This window comes from Aedes aegypti, chromosome 1, assembly GCF_002204515.2.
Source record: "Aedes aegypti strain LVP_AGWG chromosome 1, AaegL5.0 Primary Assembly, whole genome shotgun sequence".
NCBI classification, from domain to species: domain Eukaryota; kingdom Metazoa; phylum Arthropoda; class Insecta; order Diptera; family Culicidae; genus Aedes; species Aedes aegypti.
In genome coordinates this window covers 152990014-153016238 of record NC_035107.1, presented here as the reverse complement: position 1 = coordinate 153016238, position 26225 = coordinate 152990014, and the positions used below count along the sequence as shown (strand labels likewise).

Below are 26225 nucleotides of genomic sequence, written 5' to 3'. Positions count from 1 at the left end.
TTGCAAAGGTGGCGAGTATCATTTCATTTGTTCATTCAAGGCCACTTGGTCAAATGCAGAGACAGCTCAGTACAAGCTGTGGATGTTCTTTTTAAGAGTTTCGCTGTCTTCAAAATTCCAGTTCCTCCTATGCTCCAAAAACTTCACGACTTGATCCAAAATTTGTTGCTACAAAGTCAAGCAGCATAGCACACGACAGGCCGTCAACAAATTGTGCGCTACGATCCAAGAGTCGTGCAAGGCAGAAATAATTTGAAAATTGCACGAAATATATTAAACTGCTGCACAATGAATGAAATAAACGTTATCAGAACATTTAGAAATGTTTTTAAATATTTTTTTTTATTTTTCATATATCAGAATTTCTACCTAGCTAGAAAAAAATAAAAATGGGGTTTTTGTACCCATTTTTTGTTGACATCGCAAGGGTATAAAATACCCTTGTTTTGAAATTCGGCTCCCATACCCATTAATGAGTAAACAGGATTTACTCTTTTAATGGGTTAAACCACTTTAGATGAAAATGGGTACGAAAGTACCCATTAAAGGGTACTTTCAAGTTAGCGTGCAAGGTACGGGCACAGATAACAGATGTTTATGACCAACATACTCCTGCCGAGCTGTGGCGCAGAGTAAATGCCCTTAATGGTAAGAGGAGACTTAGGGTCCATTCACATATTTCATAACGCTAAAGGGGGTGGGTGGGTGTCTTTAAGATGTTACAACACATGCAAAATCTGAAATATATTCATACAAAATGCGTTACGAGGGGGTGGGTGGGTGTCGAAAATGGTCATTTTTGGCGTTATGAAATTTGTGAACAAACCCTTAAGGGCTTTGAGATACACCATCAAGGCTCTTCAACAAGCGAGCCAGACATTGTGGCAAACGTGCTTGCTAAATATTTTGCAGAATTGTCTTCTATAAACCGATACGATCCGAAATTCTGCCGAGTGAAAAAGGTATCACTGACTTCACTTAATCATGTTCAGATACCTGCAGATAACAACCACGAAATCAATGTTCCGTTTTCACAGAATTGAATTTTGCAATTTTGTGAGTGATTTGATGTGTTTGGAATAATACGTTGAGTGTTAGTTGGTTTTCTATAGATTTCAAATGTAAGTGATGAGTGTTCCTTTACAATAAGTAAGTCCAAGAAAGGCAATTTGTTATCCTGTTCCACTTCGTAAGTAAATTCAATGTTTTTGTGAGCCTTATTAATTGTTTCTAAAGTTTGGGGTAAGGTGTGTTTTTTAACTATGCTGAAAACATCATCAACGTATCTCCACCAGATTTCAGGGAGCTGGTTTTTATCTTCTAATCGTTTCTCTAAATTTGCCATGAAAATCTCACTTAAAAATGGAGAAAGAGGGTTTCCCATTGGGGCTCCATTTAACTGTTTATATGTTTCATTTCTAAAGGAAAAATACTTTTCTTCCATGCAAAGTTTAGTTAATTTAATGTATGTACGTACTTGTTTTATCCATATTGACTAAGTAGCCAATCTTCTAATAGGCTTATGGCCTCTTTAACGGGAATGCTAGGGAATAAAGATTTGACATCAAAAGAAACCAACACTCCATACAGGTCTAACATACCCACACACTTTTTTCTTGTATAAATAATAGATCCATGCGATGTTCTCTTCAAGTCGAGCACTCGACACTGAAGAAGTCTGTAAGTCACAGACGAAATAGGCCTGTCTGTCAAGATAAGCAACACATATTAGAGTTTAAAGGTATTTGCTAGCCTTACAGTGATTTTAGTATTTTTATTTTTTTGCAAAAAGTGAAGTGTTAAAGTTCAATTTGTAGTTTAGATACTATATTTGTAAAAACGAGTGCTAAATCGTGAGTTTAAACCGCAGTCTTAATAATAAATTTTACTTTTTATGTTCGTTTTACTAAAAAATCTCATACTTTTAAAATCATATACGCATATTTATCGATCTTCATCTTAGGGGCCTTCCTTAGCCGAGTGGTTAGAGTCCGCGGCTACAAAGCAAAGCCATGCTGAAGGTGTCTGGGTTCAATTTCCTTGACTTCCCTGGGCATAGAGTATCATCGTACCTGCCACACGATATACGAATGCGGAAATGGCAACTTTGGCAAAGAAAGCTCTCAGTTAATAACTGTGGAAGTGCTCATAAGAACACTAAGCTGAGAAGCAGGCTCTGTCCCAGTGGGGATGTTGATGCCAAGAAGAAGAAGAAGATATTTATCGATCTACAGCGAATTGTAAACGTTTTTCTCCTAATATTTCAATTGGTTTTCTCAACATAACATATTATGAACATAATATGGGGAAAATAAAATCGATTTCATTACAGCAGTGTTGACGTAGGGGAATTAGGGGCATAATGGACACGTTAAGCAAATATTCGTTTTAAGACCATAAAATGGCAATGTTTTTAATTTACCTCCGGCTAGTTTTCAAGTTTGATGTTAGTACGACGTGCTACATTCATTCGTTATGATAAAAATCATATCATATGTCAGTAAAGCGAGATAGAAAATTGGGTCAAAAACAAGGCTGGTAAAAAGGTATCGGGGCGAAATGAACACTTGCATGAAATTTAATGATTACAATTTATTTAATGACTGTCAATCGTTCCGATATGTAGAAGGGGTCTCCCTCAATCATAACAGCTAAGAAGAACCTTTCTGGGTTCGTTACTTTGCTCAAAAATTAGATTTTTACACGGCCTTGCTTATGTGCCGATTTGAAACTGAGAAAAACTTTAAGTCAAATTTTGGAGGGCAATTAAAGCAAAAAATAAACTTTTATACCGTCAAACATTACAAATGCATTACAGATTTCATGCAGTGTATGAAATTTTGATGAAGTATGCATATTCTCAGATATTGAGGGGGTGTCCATTTCGCCCCGTATGTTCATTATGCCCCTAATCCCCCTACTTTACAACAAAAAAAAACGACTCATATCAGTTCCCTTCAAATTTAAAATATTTTTCTCTGAAAATATCGGAGTAAAATGTTTTTATTATATCTGTAAAACTGTTGCTCCAAAAATAACTTGATTTTTTCCATCAGGCTTCTGATTGATGATGCTTGATAGATTGTCGAATTTTCCAGCTAATTTCTAACCATCATTGATTTTGATAACCTCTAAAAATCGACCGTTCTAAACGTTGTTTCATATGCGTGTAAAATTTAATTATTTTAAAGTTTTTTTTTTTTATTTTCACAATATTGTGCAATACTAATAGAACGATATACAGAAAACCGATTGAAATTTCATTGATAAATTAAAACGATACAGCATGCACAAGGTGTCCACTTCATAAAATGAACAGTCCTTACAAATCCAGGTACCATGGATGGATTTTTGAATCACAGGTGAAACTGCTGATGGATTCTCTGAAGATATTTCTGGAGAATTTGATTGAGGAATAATTAAAGAATCCTTGGTGAATTTGCTAAAGAAAACGGTTAGAGATAGTTGGAAACGATAGTGAAATATATAGAAACAACTCAAGAGCGTGCATTTGATAGATCACTATGGCACCGACGCTGCGTAAATTCACGCACCTTCTGAAATTCCACCCGGAATTCTTCAAGAGATTAAATCAGATTTTCCTCGAGGAATCCCATCAATGTTTCTTCTAGAAATATTATCAGACAGGAGTTCCTCTAGGGATTCTATCAGGAGTTCTATCCGGAAACTTATCAGGGATTCTTCCAAGCATTTTATCAGGATTTCCTAAAAGGATTCCATCAGGAGTCCCTTCAATGATTAGGAGTTCCTTCAAGAATATATATAGATAGGAGTTCTTCCAAGAATTCTATCAGGAGTTCCTATAGGGATACTATCTAGGGCTTCCATTAGAGTTCTTCTGGGGATTGCAACAGGAGTTCCTCCAGAGTTCTTTCAGAGACTCCACTTGAATTGCCTCCAAATATTCAATCAGGATTTCCTCCAGGAAATATCAGGAATTCCTTGAGGAATTTCATCAGGACTCCTTCTAGGGATATCATAAGGAATTCTTCTAGGGATTCTTACAGGAGTTCCATCAGAAATTCCTCCAGGGATTCTATCAGGATTTCCTTCAGCGATAGCAACTGGAACTTCTCTAGGGATTCCATCAGGAATACGTCCAGCAATTCCATTACAAGTTTCTCTAGCGATTCCATCAGCAGTTCCTTCAGAGATTCCACCTGGAATTCCTTCCAGAAATTCTATCAGGGGTTTCTCTAGAGATTCCATCACTAGTTATTATATGAATTTCATTAGAAATTCCTCCATTGATTCCATCCTTCAACTATATATTTAGGATTTCCTCCAAGGATTTCATCAGGAGTTCCTCCAGGGATGCCATAAAGAGTTTCTTTTGAGATTTCACCCGAAATTCCTCAAGAGATTTTATCAGGAGTTCCTCTATAGATACTATAAGGAGTTCCTTCAGGAAACTTATCAGGAATTCCTCCAGAAAATTCATGAGGAGTTCATCTTGAGATTTCATCGGGACTCTATTAGGAGTTCCTTCAACAATATCTTTATATTCCTCCAAGGATTCCATCAGGAGTTCCTTCAGGGATTTTATCAGGAATTCCAATAGGGATTCTATTAGAAGTGTCTTTAGGGCTACTGTAGTAACCGAGGATTTGTGTCAGACAATATAAATACGTAAAACCTTATTTAATTATTTAGAAAACGTTTATTAATTCTGTACTTTGCTTTCACAGCACCTGCCGTTCTTCGCTCCTTTGTCAACATATTGTATTTCTTATTCACCATGGCCGTACTCGGCACCACATCTCCCTTTGTTTAAATGATGGATGTTACATCAGGTAATCGTTGAATCGTGTCGGCTTCTTCGTTGATCTACGCTGTCGTCTAGCTACAATTGTTTCTGATGGCGTGATTTCCTCGGGCTCAAATCCACGAAAGTCTTCTTCAGAGGATGAGTCTAGCTGCACCTGGTTCTGACAACGAAAGCCGTCAGATGTTTCGTTCAGTTCTTGTTCTGGCTCAACAACCTTTTTGAGATGTGCGACATTCCTGTCGTACGATTTCCCGTTTTGAGGGTCTTCCACCGTCACACGTGGTCCAGACCGTGAAACAACGATATATTGCTTTGGATTATAGGTTGTGGATAGCTTGTTTCCTGGTAATAAATTCTGCATCAGTACAGTGTCTCCTGAATCAATTGATGATCGCTTAGCTCGACGTCGGATATCTTCTGCCTTCTTCCCCTTTTCCTTCAATTCTTGGTCTCTATCACGAAATTCAGCATTTTGTGGAATTGTTTCGATGTCTTCGATCGCCGGTAGCTTCGATCGAATTGTGTGCCCATACATAAGTTCGGTTGGTGTTTTACCGGTGGTCGAGTGTGGCGTAGTGTAATACATGATTAGATAATCATGCAAGTCTTGTTTCCAGTCTCTACCGAGAGCAGCGCTGATCTGTAGTCGTTTTACGAGAGATCGGTTTTGTCTTTCAACAAGACCATTTTCTTGGGGGCAATACGGTGTCGAGTGATTCAAAGTGATCCCATGGAGCTTGCTGTAGAGTTCCAAATCCGTGCTGACAAATTGCTTGGCGTTATCCAAGGTTATAGTTCGAGGGTAACCCAATCGAGTGAAAATCCTGTCGTGCTTACTTATTGTATCCTTAGCAGTGATTTTAGACATAATTACCACTTCTTTATAACGACTAAAATAGTCGATGATCACCAACAGATACGAACCGCAAGGCAACGGACCTAGGAAATCCATGGCGGTATCAATCCACGGTCCGCTGGGTAGTGGACGGCGACTCATCGGTTCGGGTCTACTCGGCAGTCCATCAAACGACAACCTTCACATGATTTTACGCGCATCATAGCCTCACTATCCATCCTTGGCCACCAAACACGATCACGAAGCCGTCTTTTCATTAGAGACTCTCCCGGGTGACCTTCATGAGCGATATCAAGCATTCTACTCTTCAGTTTGTTCGGGACGACAAGTTTGTCTCCACGTACTAACAAATCGCCAACAAATCCCAGTTCATTTTTGAAAGGCAAAAACGGTTTAACTTCCTCTTTATCCCAGTTCCCGGAACGCATGCTCTTTTTAACGATTTCCAAGACCGGATCGGTGTTAGTTGCATCCTCAAGCTCTTGGACATCAATCGCTGCAGACTCTATAACCGCCAACACCATGAACTTGCTTTCAGCGTCAAATGTTTCAGAAGACCGATTTTCGACCAGACGAGACAAAGGGTCGGCGATGTTTGATGATCCACTTCGGTACTTTACCACAAAGGAAAATGATTGGAGGCGTAGCACCCACCTTTCCACACTAGCGCAAGGACGAGAAGTTGGTTGAAAAATCGCTTCTAATGGTTTATGGTCCGTTTCCAATTCGAACGTTCTGCCACACAGGTACATCGCAAACCTCTCAACTGACCATACCAAGGCCAACGCTTCCTTCTCGGTCTGGCAATATCTACGTTCGGTTGCTGTCAAACTTTTACTGGCGTAGGCAATCGGGCGCGGATGATTATCAGTTGAACCGTCGAATTGGATCAAGACAGCACCAAGCGCAACTGGTGATGCGTCCGCAACTAGCCTTGTTCGAAGCTTGTTGTCGAAAAAGTACAGCTGTTGAACGTTGTCAATCATGTTTTTAAGTTTCACAAAAGATGACTCTTGATCCTTGCCCCACGAAAACTTATGGCCCGAACGAGTCAACTCGCGAAGGGGAGCTGTAACTGTCGCCAGATTTGGGACCGACATACGTAACCAACCCGAGGAAACTTCGGACCTCTTCAGTGGTTGCTGGCCTACGGAATCGCTGAAGCGATTCAATTTTATTATCCGAAGGTTTTATGCCATCTGACGAAACCGTATGCCCAAGAAAGTCCAGACTGGTCACCTTAAACAAACATTTGTCTTGGTTTAAGAGAATTCCGCGTTCATTCAAAATAGGGTCGATGTACCAATAGCCGCATAGCTAAGAACAAATATTCGTATAAAATCGAAAAATAACGCTAGCGTCATTATTTTTACATCATCTGAAAGCTTTTTATCTTGGTTTTGTGGGAAAAATATGTAAACTGCGAAAATTCATATGTTTGCATTTATTATCGCTTGTGCCACTATAAGAATACATGTGCCTATAGTAGCATTATTTCTAATTTCTGTTCCTATAGTAACACTAGCATCACGGCGTTGGCAAAATACTAATCAAAACCGTATTTTTACAAAGCTTTTATATTTTTCCTTCAAAGTGTGGATCAAAAGCTTTCGTTTGATGTAAAAAAGTACTTAATTCATTAATTATTTCGTATAATAAAAAATAATTACTCTCAGTAGTGCTACTATAGGAACAATAGGATAACTATAGGCGCAAGGGAGCTCAAATTTTAAGCAAAACTAATTATTTCGATCATTTTTTGAACAAAATAAAACTGTGTATCAATGGTACTTAGATAAATAGCTCCTGACCTTCATGTCAAACAATATTTTGAAAAGATTCATAGCAAAACGGCCGTAAAAAGCCACTAGTGCGACTATAGGGGACTGTCCACTAAGGGAACACTGACCCTAGACAATACTAGTTTGAGCTCCGCATCGTGCTCTTCCTCTGTGTCGCCGAAAACAAGAATGTCGTCGATAAAATTGACGGTATGCTTACAGCGGCTCAAAATCTGCTCCATGATACGTTGGAATATTTCAGGCGCGATAACAATGCCATACATTAGCCTTTTATATCGAAAGAGACCCATGTGGGTTATAAACGTCGTAATGTAACGACTCTCTTCCTTCAATTCCACTTGGTGGAAGGCCTCTTTAATATCCAGGCGACTGAAGTACTTTGCGGATGTAAACCGCGGCAGGAAATCCTCAATGGTGGGCATAATATGGCGCTCCCGTAAAATTGCAACGTTCGCTCGACGCATGTCGACACACAGCCTGAGATCGCCATTATCTTTTATCACAGTCACCAATGGTGAAACCCATTGACACCCTCCTTCAACAGGTTCGATTATATCACTGATAAGCAACGATGTTAATTTATCTTCTATTTTAGATAAAAGGGCAATCGGTGGCCGGCGAGGATGTTGGCATACGGGAACGACACTCTTATCCACCGGGATTTCAACTTGGACGCCTTTAATCTTGGGAAATGGTCTTTTCTGGGCTGTCCCAATCATGTTTACTCCATGTGTACTCGGTAATCCTATCACCAGTACACCCAAACTCATGGCAGTTGTTCGACCCAGTAAGCATTGTTGTCCTCCAACTACGACATAGAATGTTGCCACCTTTAAAAAATTGATTTTAAGTAAACTCGAGTAAATTAAGCTTTAATAAATACTACCTGTTCGATGGTTCTTCCATCATCTTCTACAGATATAAGGGCATCAAACTTCCCAAGAACGCACAACGGTTCAGCGTCTTTACCGTATGGAAGAAAAACTTCGGTGCAGTTCTTATCTTGATTCCAAATCTTTGCTCCATTATTCTTCATACACTCCCACGCTTTCTCATTAATGATATTTTTCTTGCAGCCAGAGTCGATCAGCAATTGTAGCGTCACTCCGCCAAGCTTAAGCCACAGAAACTCTCCTCCATCGTTGATATTAAATATGAAGCTGCGATCCTTTCTTTCATCGTCAGTTCCGATTTCATGTATTCGCTGACGTTCGAATCCTTTGCTAGATCCTGGTTTGGGTTCCTCAGTGTATCTTCTTTTTGTAGCAGGTGTACGACAACGTGCTGCGAAATGACCAATTCGTCTGCATTTAATGCACTCTTTGCCTCGTGCAGGGCAATTTTGGTCGTTGGCGAAGTGATCTCGTTTTCCGCACCTCATGCATTCTTTGATCGAGATATTTCGGATTTTGTTAATGTTATTTGCGGCGGTGGCCATGTCGACAGGTTCTACTAACCCGGACGGCCCAAAATTAATCAACCGAGCTTGGTGTTTCACGGATTCATACGATCCAACAATCTTAGCGACCTCGTCGATTTCTAGAGAATCTCTATGTAACAGTTGTTCCTTCAAATCAATCGGGGCGAATAAGATGATTTTATCGATGACACTTATTGCCTTGCTTTCCATTGCCGTGCTTCCAAAATTGCATTTATTCGCTAGATCCTGACAACGCAACATAAATTTCTCAAGTGTCTCTTCAGGATTCGGCTTGAGTGTCCAGAAAACGTTGCGTTCAAATGTCTCATGCTGTTTTGGAGAGAAATAGGCGTCTAGTTTTTGCATAGCGACCGCATACGGATCTACACCTTCTTCTTTGTCTTCAGCCACATCCGCTCCTGGAATGGACGCGAACACTTCCTGAAGGTCCGGCCCAGCTCTGGCGAGGAAAAGGTTTTTGATGCGAGTTTTATCGGTTTCTCCTGAAGCCGCAATAATGTACTCAAAGTTCCGTTTATATTTAATCCACTCATTACGGACAATGTTCCGTGGTAAAGCCTTGAATTTAAAGGGTTGGATTTCCCACTTTTCCATGATCAAACTTTGTCTGATTCTATCCTAAAACGATATCGACGATAACATTAATTTTTATTTATCTCGTCATATTTTCCTTTAACTTACCAGACAGTTTTGTGATCCGATTTATAATCCGCTGTACAGCCGCTACTAAATTGTAGCCTATCACATTTAGTGACGATTAATCCGCTGTCACAGCCGCTACTATGTAGCTTATCGCTTCCAGCGACGAAATGCAATCCACTGCTATTCTAGCAGTCGCTACCCAGTAGCCTATCGCTTCCAGCGACAATTTTTTTTCTCCGGCAGTTGTTTCCAAATAAACAAATCAACGCCACCTTCAACAAAAAAACATTGTAGCCATAACCTCAAATCTGGCAGCTTGCAAGAGCACAGCTCAAATATGTAATTTAATGTATTCATTCGTTCGTATTAAAAAAAAATCATTCTTACCTGTCCAGTTACCTCGTCGCCAATGTAGTAACCGAGGATTTGTGTCAGATAATATAAATACGTAAAACCTTATTTAATTATTTAGAAAACGTTTATTAATTCTGTACTTTGCTTTCACAGCACCTGCCGTTCTTCGCTCCTTTGTCAACAACCGTATATTGTATTTCCTATTCACCAGGGCCGTACTCGGCACCACAGCTACCATTAGAGTTCTTCTGAGGATTTCATTAGAAGTTCCTCCAGAAATTACACCAAGATTTCCTTCAGAGATTCCAGCTAGCATTTCTTCCGAGATTCTATTAGGACTTCCTCCAGAGTTTATATCAGGAGGTCACCTAAGAATTCCATCAGGATCTTCTAGGGATATCATAAGGAATTTCTCTAGGCATTCTATCAGGAGTTCCATCAGGAATTTTATCAGGAATTCCTCCAGGGATTTCATCAGGAGTTCCTATAGTGGTTCCATTGGGACTTCTACAAGGGATTTCATCAGGAGTTCCTCCAATGATTTCATCTGGAGTTCCTGCAAGAATATCTTTACGAATTCCTACAAGGGTTCCATCTGGAGTTCCTCCGAATTCCGTCAGGAATTCCTTTAGGAATCATCATTAAATTCTTCAGAAATTTTAACAGTTCCCTTAGAGATTCCATCAGGAGTTCCTCTAGAGATTGTATCAGAAGTTTCTTCAGAGATTTCACCTGGATCCTCGAGGAATTGCATCAGAAGTTTCTTCTAGGGATAACATCAGGAGTTCTTCTGGGGATTTCAAGAAGAGTTCCTCCAGGGGCTTCATAAACATTTTGTTTAGACATTCCACTTGGAATTCCTTCTGGGATTCTATCAAAAGTTTCTATAGGGAATCTATCAGGGGCCCAGATAGCCGTAGCGGTAAACGCTCAGCTATTCAGCATGACCATGCTGAGGGTCGTGGGTTCGAATCCCGCTGGTCGAGGATCTTTTCGTAAAGGAAATTTTCTCGATTCCCAGGGCATAGAGTATCTTCGTACCTGCCACACGATATACACATGCAAAAATGGTCAATCGGCAAAGAAAGCTCTCAGTTAACTGTGGAAGTGCTCAAAAGAACACTAATCTGAGAAGCAGGCTTTGTCCCAGTTGGGACGTAACGCCCGAAAGAAGAAGAAGGGATGCCATCAGGAGTTCCCCTGAGTCTTTTAATAGGAGTTCCCAAGAATATCCATCAGGAGTTCTTCTAAGGATTTTATCAGGAGTTCCAATAGGGATTCAATTAGGAATTCTTACAGGGCAAAACAACAGAAGTCGTTTTTGGCATTTCATTACGAGTTCCCAAGGGATTCCATAAGCAGTTCTTCTAAGGACTTTATCAGGAGTTTCTCTAGGGGTTCCATTAGGAGTTCCTTCAGAGATTCCAGAGATTCAAGAGTTTCTCTAATGATTCTATCAGGAATTACTCCACGGAATACATCACAAGTTTTTCCAAGGATTCCATCTGAAGGAGTTCTTCAATAGATTTCATTGGGAATTTCTGCAGGGATTCAATCGGAAGTTCTTTTATGGATTCCATTAGAAAAACTTCTAAGACTTTATTATAAATCTTCCAGGGATTCCATCAGAAGTTCTGTCAGGGATTCTATCAGGAATTCTTTTAAAGGTTCCTTCAGGAAACTTTCTAGGATTATTCTGAGTTAATTTATTATGAATTCTTTTCGGAATTTATTAGGTGATACTACCCGAACTTCTAGAGAATACTATTTACCTTAAGGGTACATATTGGAATCATAACAAATACTTCAAGAGATTCATCCAAGAACTCTTCAAGGTAGTCCTCCTGGAATTCCTTAAGGGATTCCTCCCGGAGTTATTCTTCTCGGATACTTCCCGAAATTCCTTAAGGAATCAATCCTCAAGGAATTCCTCCAGCCAATTCTCCAACGATTCTCGAAGATTATCAAGATTTCCTCCAGGGATTTTATCAGAAATTTCGTATAAGTATGCCATTACCGGCATTACTCAAAAGATTCCTTTCGAAATTTCTCAAAAGATTCCTCGCGAAATTCATCATGAGGCTCCTCCCGGATTTCCTCAAGGAATCAATCTCGGAAATCCTCAAGGGATTCCTCCGGATTTTCAAGGAATTTCTCGTGGAAAAACTCCAGGGATTCTTGGGGGTTTTCAGGAACCCTCCAGCGATATTATCATAAATTTATTATACAAGTCGGACTCGATTATCCGGAGTACCGATTTTTTTCACTCCGGATAATCGAATCCTCCGGATAATCGAATCACTAAGAAAAAAAAATGAAATCTTTGATGAAAGAACTTAAATATTATATTTTTTCGTTATTTTATTTATATGATGCGGTGGCATAGCCAGAATTTTTTTCTAGGAACAGTAGGGGTCTTAAAAAGAAAAAAAGAAATTTGACCAGCATACACAAAAACCACTTTATGAAACCCCCCTTTTCTTAAATACGTTCTAAACTGCAAAACCATTCATATTGAAACTGCAATACCAAATTATCTCAGATTTATGCATAAAAACTGAATAACAAGAACATAAAAAAAAAAACAAATTCCGGATTATCAAGTATAAAATTCCGGATAATCGAGCCCGACCTGTAATAGTTTTACCTGTAATTTGGGAATCTACCAGTATATCAGGAATTCCTCCTGGGATTTAAAACAGAAATTCCTTCAGGGATTCTTCTGGGAGGTTCCTTCGTGGATGCCACCAAGATAAACTCCAATTATCCGATAAAAAATTTTCTATGCGATATGACCACAATTTCCTATAAAGATTCCACTAGTAATTCCTTCAGATACTTCAACAGAAGTTTTCCTAATTATATCACCTGTAATTTTTCGCGAGAGAAGTTTTAAAGGATTTTCACAAGGAGCTCTTCTAACGTTAAGGTGAAGATGAATCGAAGCCAAAGTTCAAATTTTCAAGAGCACGGATCTGGAGAACTAAACAACCGTCTGAGCTGAAAACCTAATCGATTGGGCACCACCAGCTGGTGACCAATCGATTAAGTTTTCAGCTTAAACGGATGTTTAGTTCTCCAGATCCGTGCTCTTGAAAATTTCAAGTTTGGCTTCGATTCATCTTCACCTTAACACTGGGAATATCACCCGAGTTTCGCTAGAATTACCACCAGAGTTTCGCCAGAAGTTCAACCATAAAATACTTCAAAGGTGTTACTAGGATTGTGCTTCAAGATTATCATAAATTCCTCCAGGGAGTTAACTGATATTTACTCAGAGTTTCAAACAACACATTTCTCTGAATACCTCAAGATGAATCCTTAAAGTAGATCTAAAAGATTTTTTTTTTCATTTCTGAAAAAAACCCATGGAGATATATATTTAGAAATTCTTGGAAGTATCACCAAAGAAATCAATAGATTAATTCCTAAAGAGTTTCCTGGAGAGATTCCTTAGTATATTTCTGGAAGAACTTTTAAAGCAATCCCTGAAGGAGTTTCTGAAAGATTCTCTAAGGTAATTCCTGGTAGATTACTTGGAAAAAATCCTTCAAGAAATACTGGATGGAATTCATGGATAAATTCCTTTAGGAATCCTCTGAGAAATTTATATTAGATTATTGAAGTAATTCCTGCAGAAATCCCAGGACGAATGCCTCGTAGAATACCTTCAGAGATACAAGGAAGAATCTTTGGAGGAAACACTGGTGGAGTTTATAAAAGAATTTATTGAAGATTCTCTAGAGAAATACCGAAGGATAACCTGGGGGATCCTCTCAAAAATTACAAGTGGAATCTCTAAAAGAATTCCTGCTGATCAAGTTTTGATGATTTTTTTTCTCTTGAAAACTTTGAAGGCTTTCTGATGGAATTCTTGGAGGAATTGTTGGTGGAATCCCTGGAGGAACTTGATGAATCATTGGATAAATTGTGAGTAGTGTATGTATAGAAATGCTTGAAGTTTCGCTGTCAATGTTGGTCAAACCGTTTGAGCGTCTGTGGGCTGCATTGTGCAGTTATTTTTTTTTATGAATCGATGACGATCGCTATCGATTTGTTACATTCGCGTCGAGCTCGACATAAAGAAATGTGAAGAAATTTAAATATATGGTTGACCGTTTTACGAGACGTTTTGGAACAGCTGATCGACGCAACGGCGTCAATTGACAGGATACCTTGGATTAAATCCAACGTGATTTTTAACAACGCCTCATTTTAAATATTGTATCAGCTACCTCTTTGTTACCCATATTGCACATAAAAAGGCACTTTTGTGATCAGAAATATTCTAATAATTTTTCTCCATTTATGTTTTCGCCTGGATGAAAAGCTACGCTAGAAATTCGCATAGTCATCAACCATCATCATCGCGAAAACTGACGACGATGATTGAATCTCCAGGTCTCCTGTCATTTGACCAGCTTTTAAATGGCTCAACCTGATTTCCTTGAAATAAAAAAAAAACCTTAAGAAAATCCTTCTCTTACCAATTATTCATATCCAGAAAAAATGTAGCAGTCGAGTAGTTAAGATTTTCTCCAATAGATTGGAACTGCTTGACCAAATCGTCTTTGTCAGTCGTTACCATTGCTAAAAATAAATTAAGATATGTTTATTCAGATGCCATCAATAGAAATTGTAAAGTGCACTTGCAAACTTGTTACGTACAGCTGAATTGCGTCAGAAAATTCTGTTCGATATCATCCATGTTTTGGTTGTCCTCCATTACTCTTTCGATTTCTTTATATTGGCATAATAGTATATATTGAACTAGTTGATATATTCTCAGCCTGTGTTTCACCAATGATTCCAAACACCGCAATCTGAAATATTGTTTGATTTCCACGGTAGGTAATAAACCTTATTATTTTACAAAATTCGAGGAAGTGATATTTTATTATTTTGAGTCGTGGATGAAAAGTTTCAATAGCCTTTGTGAGGTAAATAAATAAATACTATTTGAAAACAAAGAGCTCTTTATACCAATTGGTGGTTATCACGCCCAATGGTATTGGTGCCCTAGTGTAGTTGTAGTTGTGAACCTTAGAGGAAAACTATGCACTCAGTCTCGAAAAACACCCAGAAACCGGGTGTAATTTTTTCAAATTGGGTAATATTTCCATATGCATTTTGATGAGTCTGGAAAGCGTGTGCAAGTGAGGAAAACAAAAACAAACTGTGACATTTGAACACACGTACACGCTAACTTTGAAGTACCCATTAATGGGTACTTTCGTACCCATTTCAAAGAAAAGTGGTTTAACTCATTTAATGGGTATTAGCCGTTTACTCATTAAAGAGTATTTGTCACAAACTTCAAAAGATGGGTAAAATTTACCCCTCATGGATTTCGCAAAAATGGGTAAAAAGTACCCCCCTCTTGCCAGCTCTTACGAAAAACGGTTTAAAATGTAGTTTTAAAATAAATCAGGCGACACAACACATAAGGTCTAATGAGAAATCATTTTATTGAATCATACCATACATAAATTGCTAATGGAAACGTTTAATTTCTCTTCAGTCTGCATCTGCATCCGTAACTTGCTCCGTATCTTCCTGCTCCAGCGTCGGATGAATAGGGTAGGTGTACCAATTATGGATGCAATATGTCAACAGTAGTGATAAAAATCAAGTTGTAACCGCGTTTCTAAAACGCAAGCATGACTTGTTGGTGTCAATTACTAGTTTAAAACCTTGCGAATCTGTTGATTCATACAGTTTTAGTACTAAATTGACTTTAAGCTTCTAAAAATGGATTTTAAATAGCGTTGTCTTTGTACCAATTATGGCAATAACGTTCCTAGCATTCGACATAAAAGTGTACCAATTATGGACTATCGAATATTTGCACGAAATGAACTCAAACGCCATGAAGAGCGAATGATAATGCAACGCTAATATGTAATGAAGATATCGTTCATAAAATTTTCCAAAAAATTTGGGTTAAATAGATGTTAAATCAATTTTTTGCAATGGGTTCTTTGGATAAAATTAATTTTCGAAAAAGAAGTCAAAATGTAGTGTAAATGCAAATTATGATACAAAACAGCATTAATGATCTCACATTACCTTTCCAGTGCCATTTTTTTACGAAAAAAGAGGGAAAATTCAAAAATCGATTGTCGCTGAAAACCCCTCTCTAACATGAAATTAGCATCTTCCGCTCGCGAACGTTTTCGAACGTGTGATTGAAAAATCTTAGTAATTGAGTACAAAACACGAAGATAATGCCTTACCGAACCGTCGCGTCGTGGAAGTCACCCGTAAAATAGCTTAACTTCTCTTATTTCACTGATCAAAAAATGTAAACAATCCGCCTCCAGAGTATTGCCATAATTGGGCTCTCATACACTCTTTGTACCAGTTATCGACATAGTGGAAATAACACGATTTCCAACTTAAAACAGTAGAATTGATTGCATACCTGCTAAATTTATTCATTTGTTCTCACTAGGCAACATGCATTCATCGGTTGAAACAGTTTATCCGGATCAAAACATACATTTCGTAACGGAGGTCCCTTAGCCAACTGCTAAGAAGGTGACATATATGTGAGGCAAAATTTTCAAATGTTCATTTTTCGAAGCTTATTGGACAAATGTTCTTTTCAAGGTTTAGTTATCATCAAAAACAAATAGTTTAATCATTCCTGTGAATATAAGCCATTGTAGTCTAGTGAAACAATAAGAAAAATCTCTTTTTGTTCCCACTATTGCCATAATTGGTACTATAGCCATAATTGGTACTTCTACCCTAATAGCTTCTAAATTGCCGCTTCTCATGATTTTTCGAGGATTGCGCTTTAAAGAACAGTTAAGTTAGTCTAAGATATACATGATATGTGCAAAAAATAGCTACTTACCATGATTTTTTTTTCAATTGATAAATGAAATTAAATTCACTTCAAAAAATTTCAAGGTTTTGCTCCAAGTAACGACAAGTGGCTTTTTTACCCATTATTGTTGACGGAACACGTTCCTCAAGAAGAGTAAATTGTATCCTTTTTAATGTCAAAAAATAATACCCTTTTTCTGACACCTCAGTACTAACAAAAAAAAATGGGTACTAGAAACCCATTTAATGGGTACTTTAAAGTTACACGCTAACTTTGAAGTACCCATTAAATGGGTTTCTTGTACCCATTTTTATTGCTTGTACTGAGTTGTCAAAAAAAGGGTATTATTTTCTGACATTAAAAAGGGTACATTTTACTCTTCTTGAGGAATGACTTCAGTCAGCAATAATGGGTGAAATAATGTCGTTATTTTGAGCAGAAAGATTGAAATTATTACCACGAATTATATTTCATTAATTAACTGAAAGCATCATGGTAAGTAGCTATTTCTTGAAGAAACTATTTACATCGAAGACTAAATTGACTATTCCTTATAACAGGACCCTCGAAGAAGCACAAAAAGCGGCAATTTAGGAGCGATTTTTCATCCGGGATCTGGAACAGGAAGATACGGAGCAAGCGCCACGGATTCAGATGGACCAATGTTATTAATACTCCAATTAACACTTTATTTAAAAGTAATAATCTAATAAAATTATTTTCATTAGACTCTTATATGTTGTGTCGTCGGATATGTTTGAAAAATTTCTTTAGAATCCTTGTTTTCCGTATGTGCCGGCAAGAGGGGGGTACAGTCGAATTTCGTTCGTTGCACTACGTTTAATTGCACTTCGTTTTAATTGGGCTCTCGTTAAGTGGGCTATAGCCCACCTAAAACGAAGGCAAGCGTCACTTTCTGACATAAACCGCAATTTGTCAATGTTGGTAGCCCGGAATTTCTATTGTAATCGGTGTTTTTTACAGCTCAAAACTTAGCCCGATTAGTGAAAGTCTTTCACTAATCGGGCCACTGTTTTAGTGCAACGAACGAAAGTTGACTGTATTTTTTACCCATTTTTGTAAAATCAATGAGGGGTAAATAATACCCATTTTATGAAGTTCGAGGCAAATACCCTTTAATGAGTAAGTGACCAATACTCATTAAATGAGTTAAACCACTTTTCATTGAAATGGGTACGAAAGTACCCATTAATGGGTACTTCAAAGTTAGCGTGTAGCGTGTAGCCTAGCATATACACTGTAAGATCAAAGTACCCTTTAAAGGGTAAAAAAGTACCCTCTTTGAGAGAAACTAGTTTAACTCATAAAAAGAGTAAAGCACGAGTACTCTTTAAAGGGTAAACGGCTTGTACGTCAAATCAACGAGTGATTTTTACCCTTTATTGCAATAAAAAATTTACCGATAATGGGTAAAATTCACTCTTTATATCAATCATGTTTATTTGATTTACAACATTAGATATTTTGATATCATTTCTGTAGAATAGCATATTTGAATTAGTTTACACATAGAAGACGATTTATTTCAACAATGGATCATTGAATGTAGTTTTTGCAAGTGTTCACCGCATCAAAACAAAGGCGCCACTGTATATGGGATTTAACATTGTGACAGCATTGCTGTTCGGTCAAACACACAAAGCTACGGTGGCGCTATCTATGCTTTCCATAGCGGCCGTTTTGATTATTTTAATGATCCATTAAAATGTACACGGAGAAATATTTTTACCTAATTTTTGAGTTTACTTTACCCAAAATTAAGTATATCGATTATAGTTTCAACCCAAAATCTCTCGGTTTTCTCTTTCTCCCACACGAATGTTGTCAAAAATAGAGAGAGCTGCATCTACCCAATGGGGGTAGTTTGGCCCAATAAGCCAAATTTGGGTAAATGCAACTTTTCTTATGTTTGGGTCGAAAGAACTCAATTTTGCGTTAAATCAACCCAAAATTGAGTATATTTTTCTAATGGAATTAAAGCCAAACTACCTAGTGGGGACCTTGGAAATTTAGCCAAAATTGAGTTATTGGGCTCAACTACAGAATTGCGTTGAAACAACCCAAAATTGAGTTGAATTCCGTCTCCGTGTACGGTATAATCAATTATTCAAGAATTCTATGAACATCAATGTTTGATGATGTAAAATGATGGCGATGGTCTCTTCGATGACTTTTATGAACTGCTGTTAAACTTCTCATTTTGAAACCTGGAAATAGCATCAAATCAAATAAATGTGCTTCACAGCATATTTTCATTCACTACCTCTGCTGAAAATTGTTGAAATACTGTTTTAAACACAAGTTTAACTATTAAATTGACCTCGACTTGTCCGTAACTAATCGCACAGCGGTCAACATTCCTAATACATTTTTCACTCTTTAAAGGGTGAACAGTTAGAATTTAAAAATGGGTAAAAATCACCCTTTATGAAAAATTGACAAGTACCCATTATTTTGACAGCTGCATATATCCGCAAATAATGGGCATTTTTTATACATTAAAGGGTAATGATGAGTTTACAGTGACGCTCGTCATACACAGTTTGTTTTTGTTTTCCACAAAGAAACTTGCACACGCTTTCCAGACTCATCAAAATGCATATGGAAATATTACCCAATTTGAAAAATGTATACCCGGATTCTGGGTGTTTTTCGAGACAGAGTGCATATTGTTTTCCTCTGCTAAGAACAGTCTACCCAAATATGGGTAAAGTTTACCCATAATAACCAAAAAGTGCACACACTCATTTTATGGGTAAAGCGGGTTTACCCATAAATAGGTAAACTGACAATACCCATATTTGGGTATTCAAGCTTGGAAGCAATTATTCTAAAAAATACGCAAAAATGAGTAGTTTCATAGACTTTTCGACTAGCTTTTTTATTAAATTTCTTTATGACTATTTTGAATTAAATTGAATTTTGTCATTAACATACAAATGCAAACTTTATTGAGAAATAAAGATATATAATAAAATAGAGTAAAATTATTGTCAACCAAGAGTTGTGAAATATGTATATCGTGACAAATAAACGGAACGACATTCTTATTTGGAATTGCTGTCTCCCAATTTCGATTCAGTTTTGTAGTTGTTGCATCTTGGTTAGTACAGCACAATTTAACCAGCCCGAAATTTCCAGTTTTTTGTCGCCATGAAGAAAAACATTGGTGCACATCGATGAAGAAACTGGAATATATAACACCTAATATCAATGAATAATAGACTAAACCTACTCACCTCCGATAGGAATCATCATTTTTCTTCTTGATCCTAAAACAATTTATTCAGTACTGCTGAAAAATGAAATTCCATCTTGAGCGCCGCACTCTGACTGACAACAATTCTATATTTTCATCCAAATATAGGTAACCGCATCTACCCATATTTGGGTAAATCCAGTAAACTAATAATGTGGGTGAAATTTACCAATTTTTATTAGTATATTTTACCCATATTATACGTTTTATATCTAAAACCTATAAATGGGTAAATCAACTACCTATTTATGGGTAATCTGCCACGCTAAGAAAATAAAATACTAGTTGGCATAAATACCATTCTAAAACCATATTCGGTCTATTCACCCCTTGGAATGCATATTTCTGGAATATGATTGCATAGTATAAAAATCGTTTAATAATCGTAATGCTTATCACGCTCCTATTTCTATACCGCCGTTATTCTTTTGTTTACAAAAAAATCTGAATCAAATATATGTGAAGATGAACTGAAAATTCAATACGAATAGAATAAAACAAACTATATCCCATTTATTTATTTTATCATCATGTTCGTCATTAAAATAACATGTTATTCACTTTGGATAATACTAATTTGAAATGTACACTCTCATACTCATCTTCCCATCGTGTTCCCGGACTCCTTTGTTCTAGCGTATGGTTCATCTTGTTTGGTGTCCATTTTAAGATCCCCTGCCTCATGGGAATTTTGCCGGATGCTGGGTGGAAACTATCCTGTAACCGATTGAAAACATTCAACCACAATTCATGAGTAAACATACAATCTAACTTACCATACGTCGGCCTTTTCATCGCTTTAAATCTCATCGTCCTCCTGGAGGAATCTTACTTTTAGGGTCGGTCAATAAATCGCCATTCCGGACGGCGAAAAATGTTTCCGGCGTTTCTAATACGTTTTGGTCACTACCGCAGGACTGAATTACTTCAATCACGGCTATTTTAATTTACTTCCAACTGCCCGATCAAGGAGAAAAACTTAATATTCACAACCACACAGGAAAATTGTTCCTCCGGCCATCTTGGTATACCGAAACTGAAACAAAAAAAAATCGAAGTCCCAAGTGTAGCAACAAGCAACACAAATGCATGACAAAAAATAATTTCCAAATATGCATCGTCTAGTATAAAAAATATATTGGAAATGCATAATTAATATAATTTGTATATAATAAACACCTTAAATGAAACACAAATAATAAATAGCAATCTAATTAGTATTTTGCATTTTCTCCGTGTGATCTTAGCGTATAAGGTTCACAACTACATCTACACTAGGGCACCCATACCATTGGGCGTGATAACCACTATGACGAGCGTACACGCTAAGATCAGTCTACCCAAATATGGGTAAAGTTTACCCATAATCGTCTAAAAGTACACACACTCATTTTATGGGCAAAGTAGCATTTACTCATTTATGCGTTTAGCACAGGCCCCTGACAACCATATATCGATACACTGTGTTCTTCGTAGCCAGGATGTCCCGGGCGATAAGTGAATATCGCCCACTGTCAGTTGTACACTGTAAACTCGTCATTACCCTTTAATGTGGAAAAAATACCCATTATTTTTTGATATATGAAAACGTCAAAATAAAGGGTAAATTTTTTTTTCGAATAATGGGTGTTTAGTACCCTTTTATATATTCCGGCCATTTACTCTTTAATGGGTGAAAGTTTCCTTGCAATTTAAAAAAAGATTTAACTTCTTCCTTAGACCCTGCACAATATATAATAGTTTATGTACACAAACCCGTAACAATTTAATAAAAACCAGAATAGCCAGTAATTTCAAGGTATGTGCATTCAAATTATTTTCCTATCGTGTTCTTACTATGAAAACAATCAAATTTCACAGGATGTTTGCCCGAGACTTCTGATGCCAAGTCTCGTATGCTTGTCCCGCTGCACATAACCTCCGGTAGCAGCAGTACTAGGCCAGCAAGTCAGCCTTTAATAAATAATGCTCCCGCATCGGACTAAACTATGTGTTATTATATTTTTCAATAAAATGTTTTTATGGTCATAGTTTTCTATTGATTATTTATCTTAGAAATGAAACATTAAAATCGATTTGCATTTTATATATTTCAAAAAGAGTAAATTTTACTCTGTTTCTTAGAAAAAATGTTTTTGGATAATGGGTAAAATTCACTCGTTAATCTGACGTACAAGCCGTTTACTCTTTAATGAGTAAAGGCCCTTTACTCTTTTTATGAGTTAAACTAGTTTCTTTCAAAGAGGGTACTTTTTTACCCTTTAAAGGGTACTTTGATCTTACAGTGTAAGAATTGTGAAAATAAAGACCATTGTTTTGTTTAATTAGTTGCTATGGTTTGATTATCAATTTTTGATATTGTTTAATCAGCTAATAATGTGCCAAAAAGTTGAAGCACATTCAACATTTCGATGGTTTTGGATGGAGAGAAAACATTGAAAGGCATCCTGCAAGCCTCTAAGCAAGCAATCAGTTATCAGTTTATTGCGACACTTGCTCGATTACGGATCATAAACATTAAACAAAACTTCGCATCCTGATTGCACTCTCAATTCAATTTACCCAAAAATGGGTAAACACATGGAGATGTTGACTACGCTAGAAGTCGTCCCGTGCCATGGGCCTTAAAATGGGTAATGAGTTTTACTCATAAATGGGTATTGTTTTATTATTTGCTCCGGTTTAATTCTGTCTATAATATTGCGCATTTCTTTCACCACTGGACTATCGCAGAAGTTTTTACACGTGCGGAAACGCTAATAAAAGTGCGCAATGGCATCAAATCGGGTAGGTGTCTTCGGGGGACTTATTCTTCGTAAATCAAAGAATAAGTGCTCTGAATACACCTACAGGATTCAATGCAATCCCGCACTTTTATTCACACTTTCGCACGTATGAGGCCGTACTTTGCAGTCCAGTAGTGAAAGAAATATACAGTCGAATTTCGTTCGTTGCACTACGTTTAATTGCACTACGTTTAATTGCACTTCGTTTTAATTGGGCTCTCGTTAAGTGGGCTATAGCCCACCTAAAACGAAGGCAAGTGTCACTTTCTGACAAACCGCAATTTGTCAATGTTGGTAGCCCTGAATTTCTATTGTAATCGGTGTTTTGACAGCTCAAAACTTAGCCCGATTAGCGAAAGTCTTTCACTAATCGGGCCACGGGTTTAGTGCAACGAACGAAAGTTGACTGTACAATATACGATAGATTATTAAAAAAAATAATAGTTTTTAAAACCGACATCTTCCATTTATTACATTTATGTTCATGATCTTACAAAAATATGTTCATGTGCAGTTTTATTTATCAGCAACTGATGTTTCCAGGAACCACAGACTTGACGGCTGGACGAACTTCCTGGCATTGCTCCGGGTTCCTAGAAAATTCATAATCTATACTAGATTAATTTTCATGCGATTTCCTGTGCTGTGACCAAACTGTGAATAAATAATTAGAGAATTATTCGCGGTTTCTTAAACAATAGACCATTTCCGTCAGATCTTACCCCCTATTTTTATATTTTTCTTCGAAAGTCGATAATTTTTAATGATTATTGACGCATTTAGAACTAATTTATATGAACTCCTTATTGCGATTTTTTTCACCACTTAGACTTTAGTGATCTAAATTTCGTCTTTCTCAGATTTCGCCATCGATTTCGCTGCCCCTTTACGATCACCGCCCCCTATGCAATTATCCTGATGTTCATGACAGTTTTCTCCGGCCGGCTCGATGTTTACCATTTTTTCTTTGTTCTAGATTCACCAGCTGGTCTTGTGTACACAACAACACCAGCTGGTCCTCCGATGTTTACAGTCATCGTCATTGTTCTCATGTTCCAGCTGATCGTGTTTTCGTGTCAAAACCAGCTGGTAGTGACTAAAATCAAGGATGAACGGTCGATGGTGTTTGAAAATGTACCATGAGTACATTATTGGCAGCTTCTCAATTTCGTCATGAAAGTCTAATCATTCGTGAAAATTGCAATATTTTATTATAATTTTTTGAAAACTTGGATATTCACCACTTTTTGATGTGGAAACTGTCGTGCGGCACAGTTGTTTCAACCCTGTGGGTATACAAAGTGGAGATTTTCCCACAAATTTCAATCCAACCCCTGTGTTGAGTGTTTGTAGACATAAATCGGACACTCGGAAGAAAAGGAAAAAGCGGAAAAACCCATGTTCTGGATCAACTCAGGTGACGAAGATCATGGATGCGTGTCAATGAGAATATATACCGAGGTGAGGAAGACGATATTTAGTGTGCGTGACATCCGTGTACGGTGCAAAATGTTTTACAACTACAAGCGAGCGAGCTCCCATAAGAAGCCGTGTAAATTAGTGACGTAGCTATTTTTGTTTACGTTTTTTCTCTTTACTAATACATAGCCAAAGCTTCTTCTTCCACACCTTAGTATATATTCTCATTGGATGCGTGTCACTAGTTTTCTCTGTTATTCTTCCGCTATGCTTATGCTAAGCAAATAGTGACGTCACTATTTTCTCTGCATAAACTCAGCGAATGAATAAAAGAAATAAATAGTGACACGCATCCATTATCTTCGACACCTGAATAAATCCAGAACATTGCGGAGAAATCTGCCGTTAGCTCAGAAGCAATTATGTGGTCAAACGCAGAGAATTTGTTTATACTAGAGAAACGCGGAGAGGATTTTGACTTTGTTTATAAACAATATTTGCAATGACTATCAACAATTGAAGTCATTCCAACAAAACTTTAGTGTGCGTGTCATCCTGTTAGTCGCCATAAGAAACCAAGCTTATCAATGACGTCTCTTTTGTATCGCTTTTCACTAACACACATCCATCGTCTCTTTTGCGTAACATCTCTTTGAGTCTTATTGAATTTGCTCGATTGGAACCACGTTTGACGGTTCGATTGGAACCTCTGGTTTCAGAATTCGCGCTTCTCTATAATAAACAAATTCTCTGGTCAAACGGTCACCGGAACAGTAAAGCCCGCTTCCCCGTTCATTTGCTGGAACCATGAGCACTTCCCCGTTTAATATACTCGTCTCATAGGTCCCCTTAAAAAATGTCATTTTCGCAGTTCGACCAATCTGAAGGTCCTCCGCCACCACGGAATTCTTCATGACCACAACAAATTTCCTTTTCATCTCCCCATCCGCAGCCGCTGCGGTGCTCCACGATAGTTCACAAAAAGGGTTCTGCTCCCCTCCGCCGGCGGCAAAATTGTGGAAGGGGTGAGGATTTCTCCACGCGACATTTTGTTCTGGTCACTTGATACCCATGGAGTGCCAATCGAGAACCTCTTCCGGGTTTCCAGTAGGGATAAAAAAAAGCTTCAAAAACAGTATGCTGCTACGCGCTGAAATCCTCATCACCAATCCCTGATCGACCAGAAAACCGGAAGCGAGCAGGACTCTTTTTATATACAAGGAGCATCACAGCAGCCCCAGGCGAAGGAGATGGTGGTTGTGAAATGTTCCGTCGTGAAATCCAAATCCAGATCCAGTGAAGTATTTCTTCTTGGTAAAGCTGCTGCTTGTGATCAGATTATGACAAAAATCACAGTTTGAGCAAATAAAACAGCAATGAAAATTGATGAAAACATAAATAAAGGTAGATCGTTGCACGCCTGACATTAACTCGAAACTCCATATAAAATATACCAACATTTCCCGCAGTGAATGTCAACTCCATATCAACAAATATAAACAATTCCAGCACGAACGTCAAGAACAGGACAATCCATTGAGGTTGGTGGAAGAGGAACAGAGGTGGAGAATTTTCCGTGACGTCCCCATGAGCACTTCTATCTGTCATGATTGATCCGAACCCTCCAAACCAGCTGATCAATATTCACCACGATGTGGAGAAAAAATCATAGGGGAAAAAGGGGTCGTATAAAAATCGGAGAGAAATAAGTTGTACGGGACCAAGGGGTGAACTAACGTGCCGCCAGTTTTTCATTGTTTTCCAATAGGTAGAGGCTTCAAAAAATACCGGTTCCTTAGGAAAGTTTGTACAGTAAATTGACAGAAAGCATATAAGCCAATAAAAAAAAAAACACGGAAATGGTCTATTCTGCTAATAAAAAAACATCTAGACTCACACTCAGGCAAATTTGTTGGACAATTAGTAGTGTCCGACCCCTCACTTGGTAGGATGATAAAAGACTGCAGTGTCCGGCCCTTAGAATGACAAACAGAAGAGCGTGTGGATTTGTTATTGTTGTC

General features: G+C 37.8%; 1 protein-coding gene and 2 long non-coding RNA genes across 6 annotated transcripts in view; 1 reads left to right on the top strand and 2 right to left on the bottom strand.

Moving 5' to 3' along the window:
* LOC5565202 (uncharacterized protein C6orf106 homolog) overlaps window positions 1-14900 on the bottom strand; it is a 270657-nt gene extending 255757 nt beyond the window's left edge. For all 3 annotated transcript variants that reach the window (XM_021851236.1, XM_021851243.1, XM_021851247.1), the window contains exons 1-2: window positions 14553-14900; window positions 14372-14474 (exon numbers count right to left, since the gene is read on the bottom strand). In XM_021851236.1, coding sequence (XP_021706928.1) covers window positions 14372-14474; window positions 14553-14610 — 161 coding nt within the window. In that variant the 5' untranslated portion in view covers window positions 14611-14900. The remainder of the gene's footprint in view (window positions 1-14371; window positions 14475-14552) is intronic.
* Window positions 14901-16974: 2074 nt separating this feature from the next.
* Window positions 16975-17454, top strand: LOC110678417. Its single transcript, XR_002501586.1, has 2 exons — window positions 16975-17214; window positions 17280-17454. It is a non-coding gene; the product is annotated as an uncharacterized LOC110678417 (long non-coding RNA).
* Window positions 17455-20487: 3033 nt separating this feature from the next.
* The window catches only part of LOC110678384, a 33097-nt gene continuing 27359 nt past the window's right edge, over window positions 20488-26225 (bottom strand). The window contains exons 1-3 of one of the 2 annotated variants that reach the window (XR_002501558.1): window positions 21179-21314; window positions 20776-21035; window positions 20488-20716 (exon numbers count right to left, since the gene is read on the bottom strand). This is a non-coding gene — a long non-coding RNA (uncharacterized LOC110678384). Of the gene's footprint in view, window positions 20717-20775; window positions 21036-21178; window positions 21315-26225 lie in introns of those variants that run through there. The other variant, XR_002501554.1, reaches the window with a different exon arrangement.